The sequence below is a fragment of the Paramormyrops kingsleyae genome, chromosome 9 (assembly GCF_048594095.1).
Source record: "Paramormyrops kingsleyae isolate MSU_618 chromosome 9, PKINGS_0.4, whole genome shotgun sequence".
Taxonomy (NCBI): domain Eukaryota; kingdom Metazoa; phylum Chordata; class Actinopteri; order Osteoglossiformes; family Mormyridae; genus Paramormyrops; species Paramormyrops kingsleyae.
Window position 1 is genome coordinate 29,087,871 of NC_132805.1, and position 9,935 is coordinate 29,097,805.

The 9,935-nt window shown below is 42.2% G+C and overlaps 1 protein-coding gene across 3 annotated transcripts in view; it reads right to left on the reverse strand.

Annotated features, from left to right (window-relative positions):
- The window catches only part of mroh1 (maestro heat-like repeat family member 1), a 24,758-nt gene extending 19,628 nt beyond the window's left edge, over positions 1-5,130 (reverse strand). For 2 of the 3 annotated variants that reach the window (XM_023813369.2, XM_023813350.2), the window contains exons 1-7: positions 4,867-5,130; positions 4,043-4,136; positions 3,816-3,961; positions 2,658-2,789; positions 711-873; positions 395-493; positions 99-250 (exon numbers count right to left, since the gene is read on the reverse strand). In XM_023813369.2, the coding sequence (XP_023669137.2) occupies positions 99-250; positions 395-493; positions 711-873; positions 2,658-2,789; positions 3,816-3,961; positions 4,043-4,064 (714 nt within the window). In that variant the 5' untranslated portion in view covers positions 4,065-4,136; positions 4,867-5,130. Of the gene's footprint in view, positions 1-98; positions 251-394; positions 494-710; positions 874-2,657; positions 2,790-3,815; positions 3,962-4,042; positions 4,137-4,560; positions 4,808-4,866 lie in introns of those variants that run through there. The other variant, XM_023813360.2, reaches the window with a different exon arrangement.
- Positions 5,131-9,935: the final 4,805 nt, after the last annotated feature.

Consider the following 9,935-nt stretch of genomic DNA (forward strand, 5'->3'; position numbering starts at 1 on the left):
AAATCAGGCCCTGATCCCACTTTGGGCCTTAACAAGTGTCAAAAAAAATGAAAAATCCATCACAACGAAGAAGCCAACTGGAGGTGAACCTCGCATACCTTGGGGTCCCTGCTCTGAAGCCAGTTAGAGAAGAGGATGTCGTACGAGGCATAGATCTCACTGGAGAAGGTGTCCTTCCGCACGGTTGGGTCTGGGGCCTTATCCAGGTTGGCGAGGTACTCCAAAATGCTCTCGCTGAAACGGGACAGAGCTAAAGGGGAAAACAGCAGCGGGATCAAACGCTGCACACGAACGCTTCCTGCTGCTGTGCTAATGTCGCTAATATCAGAAAAATCGGTAAAGTCGCAAATATCGCAAAAGTTGCTAATGCTGCTAAAGTCGCCACAGTCCTCACCAGAGGCGAAGATGCACTTCATGGTGTCCTGCTTGGTCATACTCAGCATCGGCAGCATGGTCCCCAGGATGGCGTTGAGGAAAGGCACCATGCCGTACACTGAGAACGAAACCCGGCTTTCAGCTTATAGAAACACTCACAGCCATCCGACAGATGTGGGCTGTATTACATATATCATACAAAAACTCCTTACATTACACAATATCTCAATCTACATCACGATACAGTACATTAAAGGACACTTTCACAGGACAATTTGCAACATTTAGAGAAAAAAATCTGATGTTTTTAAGTTATTGGTGATTTGTGTTTGTACCATTAGACTCGGAGAGACTCGCTAGGGTTTGGACGACAAATAAATGAGGAAGGACCCCAGGCTGGAACTTGCTGAGGATCTCCTCCATGATGTCATTTATGTATCTCTTGCCCACGGCCACCAAAATACTGCTGGCTGCCTGCTGCCAATCTGCTACAACTTCCTGCAGAAACAGGAAGTGACATTTCACATGACACACAAAAGGCCTGACGATTCAAAATATGGAGATCAGCACATATTCTTATTATATTCATTTAAAGCTTGTTTTATTCCTCATAAAGAATGTACTTCTGGATTGTTTTTGTAGCTTTGTGAAGATACACTTGTGAAAAATATTTGAACGTATCCTAAAATATTAAGCCTCTCCTGTGGATTATTCATCACATAATTATTTTACGTCTTATTCTCACTCTAATCCCCCTGTTTCGGACCAATCATCTCCTGAAAGTTTGTCTTCAGGAGTGCTGAAGAACAGGATATATTAATCACTACTGATAGTTTCTTTGGGAAGGAGCTCATAAAGGACTTATCACAAAGATAAGGAAAATTAAGAGGAGACGAAAACAGATAAGATAAGATAAACTGCTTTGTGCCTGTATTAAAATCTCTGAGCATCTGCGTAAAACTTTCAATGACTGCCTGCTCCCCAGGACCAATACAATGGGCAACTGGTTGGCTTTGATACAGCAGGACTGATGTCCGCAAAACTTGCCCCCTGACAGAGGCCAGGAAAGAAAGCAAAGGCATGCAGAGGGTTAGGAGACGGGCAAACCAAGGGCTGTGATTAACAGCACGGAACATTCACAGATACCATTAAATGCACCAGTGATAAATCCGCACACCTCTCTCATAACCACATAGTACAATAACGACTAAAGTAAATTAAACAGCTTGCTGACGTTACCCACTCCCAGTGTCATTCGCTTTAAAAGTCCCTAATAAGATCTGAAGTGCTCCTTCCAGTCAGGGAAAAGTATCCCTTTCCATTAAATTACAATTCCTTTCTTGAATTTATGCTTTTTTGACTTTAGTCATTTTAAATACACATTCAAGCCCTGTAGTGCAAAGCATACAATAATGGGGTATTAAGAGGCTCCGACTGTATGTGCAAGGACAATCTTAAGGTACACAACAGGCAGTCAGACACGTTAAAAAGTTAAGCGTAAGTAAACCCACTGAAAGACAGACCGCCTTTATAACAAACCTGAACACTCCCTCCTCCTACTGTGTAACAAACCCGAACACTCTCCCCTCTCTGTGTCTAACAAACCCAAACTCTGCCTCCTCCTACTGTGTAACAAACCTGAACACTCTACCTCCTACTGTGTAACAAACCTGAACACTCCCTCCTCCTACTATGTAACAAACCCGAACACTCTCCCCTCTCGCAGTGTCTAACAAACCCAAACTCTGCCTCCTCCTACTGTGTAACATACCTGAACACTTCATTCTCCTACTGTGTAACAAACCTGAACACTCCCTCCTCCTACTATGTAACAAACCTGAACACTCTCCCCTCTCGCAGTGTCTAACAAACCCAAACTCTGCCTCCTCCTACTGTGTAACATACCTGAACACTTCATTCTCCTACTGTGTAACATACCTGAACACTTCATTCTCCTACTGTGTAACATACCTGAACACTTCATTCTCCTACTGCTTCCTCCCACTTCAGGGTTTTATGTGTCTTTTTAGATATAAAGTTATTTAACTTACTAACATGCTGTCTTAATTTATTACTGAGCTGCGTGAAAATGCAATACAGTAGATAGGACCTAATGGTCCTAAGAAAAAATAATCCAGAAAATAAAATCAGCCAGCAGGTTACAGGCACAGCACCTGTTCTGAAATACAGAGGGGCCCAAACCACCAAGCTGCACAGCTTAACACACCTGCGGGGCACTTTTATGAGTACTGGAACATGTTCCTACTTAGAAAGAAACCTACCTTTGACCTGGTCATTTCATCCGAAGCAAGAGAAATTATGCTCTTAATTTTCTTGTAGCTAATTTCATCTATCTTGAACTGCACAATCAGTTCAAGAGTTTGCAGAATAATCACTCGGTGGCCGGTCGCCAGCTGCAGATGGGGGGAAAAAAGACGTATTTTAATGGGAAGACATGTCTGCATGTAACTATTCAGCAACAAGATGTCACAACATGTTGCCAAACTAAACCAAGCTATCTGCAGGCAGAGACGGCAGGTGATCAGCAGGCTGTAAATGGGAAAAAAAATCTACATTTATAAACTATAAGTAGGATAAGAGAAGAGCACAGAAGAGAAACAGAATACTGCATTTTAAAAAAAGCAAAAATGGTGACCATAAGTGGAGCTCTGTCACATCCCAACCTTATCACTTCCTGTTCCTGTTCCAGCACGAGGCATATGACTGCAACGTGACCCAACACTGATGTGTAGAGTGCCAAAAGAATGTGGCGTAGGGGTGTTTCTCAAGCTACGGTTGCATAATACACAACAGACCATGTGGTTCATGGTGCCAGCATAGTGACATGGGGGGGAGGGGGGGAGACTTAATGTCAATGACTCTCCATTTTGATCTTAGTATCTTACTACTAAAGGGGCCAGTTGTTACACTCTTACACCAGAATACAGGTAATTAACCCTCCATGAGGGAATCCATGCCTGAAATAACGCCTGATAATCTTTAACAAACAACAATCCCTCCCTCCCTTCCTTTCTGGAAATTCAGTTAATATTTATACGGAAAATGTCTTTCAGCCAAAGAATATAGTGAAAAATTAAACAAGCAGTAATTCATAAAGATCATGGTTTTAGTGAAAGTTTTTAATAGCACAATAGTCTCCAACCAAAGAATATCGCATGGAATAAATCTTAAAAGCACCCCCTTGCACTGATGAAACTCACGTCACATGAAGGAACAGTAGATCATACAAAATACATCTAAAGCTGCCATTTAAATATTTCCCATTCAAAATACTGGAAACAGGTTTTCATTTACCGGTTTCATTTACCATTCATTCTTTCATTTACCGGTGGTTTTTCCCGGAAGAAATCAATAGCGCAAACTACCAGGCTGTAATGTGCTGTTGGGTTTATGATGTATAAACGCATCTTTCGCCTGACCTTGAGGTGTTTCACCAGGTAGTCCTGACACATGCCGAGGATTTTGTCCGGCTGCTGTTTTCCGAGGGTGAGGATGGACTTCCTAACCTGCTCCTGCACCACAGGGTCTCGGTCATTGGCTGCATCAAGCAGCGACAGGGACACCTCTGAAGAACAAATACAGAGAGGACATATTTCAAACATGCATGGTTTTCTCTGAGTACAAAGAACCATGACAGGTTACTTACGCTCTACGTCAGATTCCTCCATTGTGCCTCTTGTATGGCCGGCAGTTGGTATTTAAGAAGTCATCTGTTAATCCCACAAATTTCTACCTGCCTTCTGCAATTTGGAAAAGCAGAAATCATTAACACTTCGTCACCAGTTGTGCGTGTATTTTAATACTGAAAACCGTATAACCAATGTTCTGGGTCAGCAAACCCAACCGTGAAATTTCACAAAAAAATAAATATTAAAAGAAACTACCGTGAACAGACAGACCGAATATTGTTATTTTAAATCATTTTGATCCGTACCTCAAATGTGTAGTAAGGGTGGCATTAACTTATCTAATATTTTGATCTATTTTTGTAGTATTTTTATTTATTTATATAGCTTTTCTGTTGGTCAAGCGACGCCAGTGGGAGTAACATAAACTCGCTTCTGGTCGAAAGCCTGACGTTCGCTAGCTACGTGAAAGGTAAACAGGTAGACGGGTAGCCAAATAATAATGAAGCAATCCTAACGGTAAATAATTCTGCCTTACCTGCAGTATGTTTCAAAGCCCCCGTACTATCAACCAAAAGTGCAAAACGCCATTAATCATGCTTGCACATAGGAGCTGAGCAGTAGGTGACACACCTTCCGGAAAGGTGTCCAGCCAGAGCCTGTGTGATGTTACACGCCTGACAGCCACAAGACCATTTTCCCAGGAGAAGGTGACACACCTTCCGGAAAGGTGTCCAGCCAGCGCCTGTGCACTGGGCTGCAGGAAACTCACTCTGCTGAATTGCGGAGGGCTGATTCATTTGGTGTCTGTGTGGCAAAGGACTCTTAATTAGGCGCTACCTACCGTTTCGAAATAGCTAGCTTGCTGACTAGCTAGCTACAGATAAAAACAGTTCCTCCTCCGGTTAGTATACAAAAATCCAGCCCTTTATGATGGCTTCCCGACTATAATGCTAAAATGGAAATAAAGCCTTGACGTGCATTAAACCCGTATTTCCAAAGGTCCTTTGGATCAGACTTCATTTGACTTGCGTGCCATGTTTTCCTGCATGACACTGCAGGTAAACACGGCTGATCATGCGCTCGGAATCATAGGGGTTCGGCCAAGGGGGCGTGTCCAAGCCGGTCCTCCAAGCGCGTCACGGCACCATCGAAAGCGGACGATTCGACGCTCCCTACCGCGTAAATGAACCATAGAAACCATAGTACTTATTTAATGTCTGAGTACTGTGCTTTTTTGCACTGGAGAGCATTACAGCACTAAAATTATAAGTATTTATATTGCACATTAAGCCTCTAATAGCCTGTTTGTAAGGAAATGAAAGGAGAATGAAAGGAATATGCAAAGAGTTAATTATAATATTGTGAAAAGAATAACAAAATAAGTAATTCTGAAAATACTTAATGAACAGAATTAATCATCAAAGTCATGTCTCATGTAAGGAAACTTTCACAGTAAATTTAGAACAAACTCCCACTTATCAATACCACTAGGAAAAAAGGGTTTGTTTGGATGTGTATTAGCTCTGTTTCAAGGTCACGGCATTGGTAGGATTTATTTTTAGTGCACACTTCACAATCCTGTTGCTTGAGAGAAACGACCCCATTTTTCCTGGAAACCACTTAACACTGTGATGTTTTCGTGTTCTTGCGTTGCCCATTAAAAACGCATCATAACAGAGCTGAGCCGATCACCCCATATGGGGACATAGACAGACATCTGGGAGGTGCTGACGTAGCCAGGCAATTTATCTGGACGCAGCGCTACTACATGTGTTCACACCCTCTGCGGTGCCACACCGAAAAGCTTTGTGATGAAACCATTTGAGGAGTGGGGGTGTTGTATGGCGTGTAGCTCAGCAGGTTATGCTACTATACCTGCGCTAAGAAAAATGGTGTCACAACTGGGCCCCTGGGCAAGGCCGTTAACCCCAAGCTCTTGACCTTCTCTGACAGTTTTTTCCCTCAAAAAATATTTGTTGCTTTTCATATCTAAATAAACAAAATGTAAATATTCTCCCATTGGGGTATCAAAGAAATAATACATTATGTATTTAAGATTAACGCTAATGCATTGATTTGTTAACTTGGACAGCCAGTGTCACACCCCTCATTCCTGCCCCCTTGTTCTCTCCCTAGTGTGGCTCTAATGAGCCACACCTGTTAATCATCTGTCTTGCCTCTCATTTTAGGCCCTGTGTGGATCACTCCAGCTGCCTCTCATCTGCTCCCTCGTTATTCGCGTCTAAGAGTGCCTCCCAGTCCTGTGCTCCCCAGTTCGGTCACGGATGTCACTCTAGTGTGTACTCTATAGCCTTCCCCTTTTTCTAGCTCTACCTTTTGCTTGACCCCAGGAGGTCTGTTTGTGCTTCTGTTTCTGTTCAATAAATCGCATCGTAGTTTGCCTGCCCCTGTCTCCTCTGTGCTCGGTCGTGACACCTAGCTAGTTAATTCATTTGTTCTTACAGTCCGACATCTTTCTTTGGTTGTGTGAAAGATGTATTTATTTGTGCATTTTCTTCAAAGCATCTGTTATTAAAGATTGTGGGATAGGGGGTGCCGCATAGACTTTGACAGGCCCTGTAACAGAACCATAGTAACGAAAACTGTTCAGTCCCTTTGTGTTTGTATTAGTGTATGGATTTATGTATAGGCAAAAGAAACAGCACAGCAGACCCAGTTTGACAGGCACTGGGGACCCAGGGTGGAGCCAGGGTGGATTGTGTGCCTCTGCGCTCCAATCATCACCTCCTTCTCCAATGAGAAGCAGGCTGCTTCGTGGAGTGAAGAGCCTGCATTACGCTCTCCAGACGTGGGCTTGAAGAGAAGCATTGTTGCTTTAGAAAAGCAATACCAGAGGTGGCTGAGCCAACGCAAAAATGGAAAGTAAACAGATACATCGACCTGTCAAAAACCTGGCTTTTTATGAACTGGGAGACCATGAGGGGCACTGGCCAGGTTTTTCCAGGATGCTTTACGTGCAACAGAAAGTGTGAGATGAGATGCTATTTGTATGTATGTGTCTTTGTATGTATCAGTGTTGGGTATCAGACATTTTTGGTACGCTTTAATTAACCCACATAACCCACATTTAACATGAATTTACGTTTTCTTTAAAGCGTCTTCATCTCGATCGTTTTAATCAGGTTTCTAGGCCGTAACTCTGCTGTCATGATGTTTTGTCTCCCCCATGTGGACAAACCAGACACTCAGGAGAAGAATTTATAGGCCAGAAAAGGACAGGGTTGTTGGAGCTGGGGTGTACAGGGACGTTAGGGGCAAATTGGAGAGAAGTTGTGTCCCCTTAATATCAAACTCTTTCCTTCACCGTTGTGCAAAGTTGGAGTGGAGTTCTCTCCTAAACTGTTGTGCTCAACACATACTCAAATGTTATATTCTCCAAATTTTCTTTACTTCCTTACTTAACTAAATCAGGGCTGCCAACTCTCACGCATCTGTCGTGACACTCACGCTTTCAGACTCTCACGCTCATGGAAGAAATCTTACGGCAAACCTATATTATTCCATTATTACATCAAAAGCGTTGGGGTCATTTGCAAACCCTACAGGTAATTTATAACGTAATAAAACTGTTAGATACGTGTTAATGCATGTGCATGTGTGTGCAGACTAGTCTTGAATTGAAAATCTCACTCCAGCCCGGTGACCAAAGTTGGCAACCCTGCGAAATTTAGGCTAAATTAATAAGATACAGTTTTCGGTAAACCTCCAAGAAGAGAGGTGACGCAGTATAGCCAATGTTTTGGTTTTGTGACCTCGGAGATGAAGTCTTACTGTACACATTGTCCCACTTCTCTGCTCGCTTGCACCAGCTTTGGAAGCAGTGTTGGAAATACAGCCTCTTTGTGGTGAGGATGTCGTTTGTTCATGCAGGAATGGCTGAAAATGTACTTAATCTAGTCTGGTCTTGGCCACATTGCTGGTGCTTAGCAATATATTTATTGGCATTATAATGTAAATTGTCATAAATGTTCTTAATCTTGGCTCAACAGAAATGACCAAACGAAAAGCAGACCTTGATTTAAAGATGGATTACGTGATCTGGTTTTGATTATACAAACAAGAGCTGGATGATTCTAATGTTTATCGTACGGCTGGAGTATTTTAAAGGTCTAATGGTAAATGTCTTGGACTTATTTTTTAATAGATTTGGCATGTATGATGTGCAGGAAATGGGCAGGGCACAAATGACTGAGAGATAAGTTTGAAATACGAATGTGCAGACACACATTTTATATATGTGCCATTTGTAGGGAATGCTGGAGTTCATTAACTTTTAAGGCTGGTAGGTCTTCTTTTGTAAGGTCGTCTTCTTTAGAAACTTTAACATGTTCCATTTAGAGTGCAGAAGAGATCGACTCGCTTGGTGACCACTCTTCCTGCCACAGCACTGGCAATGTTATGTCTAGATCATGACAGATACGCCACTTACTCTCCAGACAAGCACTCTCCAGCACCCACCGACTGGACTGGTATCACTTTCTCAGTCCTTTTTTTTTGTTAAACTGGTGAAACTGACGTACAGAGAGCTTTCAGGATAAAACACCCAGTCCATTGCAATAGTGACAATGTGGTTGGACATCTTGTTGAGTGCTTTCAGTCCTGCAAACATTTTCCAGCTTTTCCTTACACTATTCCGTCATTGAGCTCAGTGAAGACCAGGCATCAATCACCACTGATGTACTAATGCGTTTCAGACTTGAAATACTACGTTGTTAGTAGTTTCGGTATTATAGCCTGCTAACGTGCAGGTATACTTTATGGGGGCTCCGTAAGTAAATGAAACATAAACTTCATGTACACTTACAAATACTCAAAAGGTCATTAGGGATCCCAGCCGTCCTAACAACAGCCTCTTCTCTGCACTGAGGTTACACCAACACTACATCTGGGAAAGACTGAGGAAGAGTTTCTCTCCACAGGCAATTCGGATCTTAACTATGTGTCTGGTGTTTGGGACCCACACAAATAACATTCTCAGTCTGCCTGCTCAGCCCATTCATGTCCATACGCAAATGTATATATTCATTCCTGGACTTTTTCCACTACTTCCACTGACTTCCAATTTTGCACGATATGGATACTTATGATTATTATTATTTAATGTTTAATGCTTTTTAACATGTTATATCTTGCTTCATAAATATACGTCTTCTTTTGAATACGTCTGTGTGCAGGCAACTGTGCATTTCAGTGAACATTGTATCCAGTATATGTGACAAATAAAACTTTGAAATTTGAAAGAATTAGGGAAAATAGACAAACATAGAACAGACGTGATAAAATAGTTAATTTTATTTTCCTGTGATTTAATATTCAATCCCTGTATCAAAACTGAGAAGTGAAATTTTATGACAACATTCAGTTGCTGAAGAATGAACCTTTTGCGGTAAGTAAACAGATCTTTAGGCAGAAATTGGGCGTCCGTCCTGTGAAAATCAGCCTCATATGGGGCAGCGTGTGACTCTGCTGGCTAGGAATCCCAGAGCAGCAGAGTAATCATATCACCACTGGATTCCTCAACACGACCCTTAACCCTAAAAACCACTACAAAAGCAACAGATAAGGCAAGCTTTGCTCTCATATGTGTGTTTGTGTGTGTGTGTGTGTGTGTGTGTGTGTGTGAGACATAAGAACGCAGGATACAATATGTGAAAACGTAAGAATTTCTAGTGCTTAATCAGACTGGAAAAACTAGGTTTAGTCAATGCTTCTCGATAGAGTAAAAAATAATTCTCAGGGGTTTTGTATGTACATACAAAATTTATTTGTAGAACCTTCTTGTCATTACCCACTAGGTGCCCTACATACAGAAATCAGTGCAGGAACAGGTCATTCAGCAGTAGAGATGCTGTAGTAAGCTGAGAGCCACCGCGGAACGGTGACCCCTGG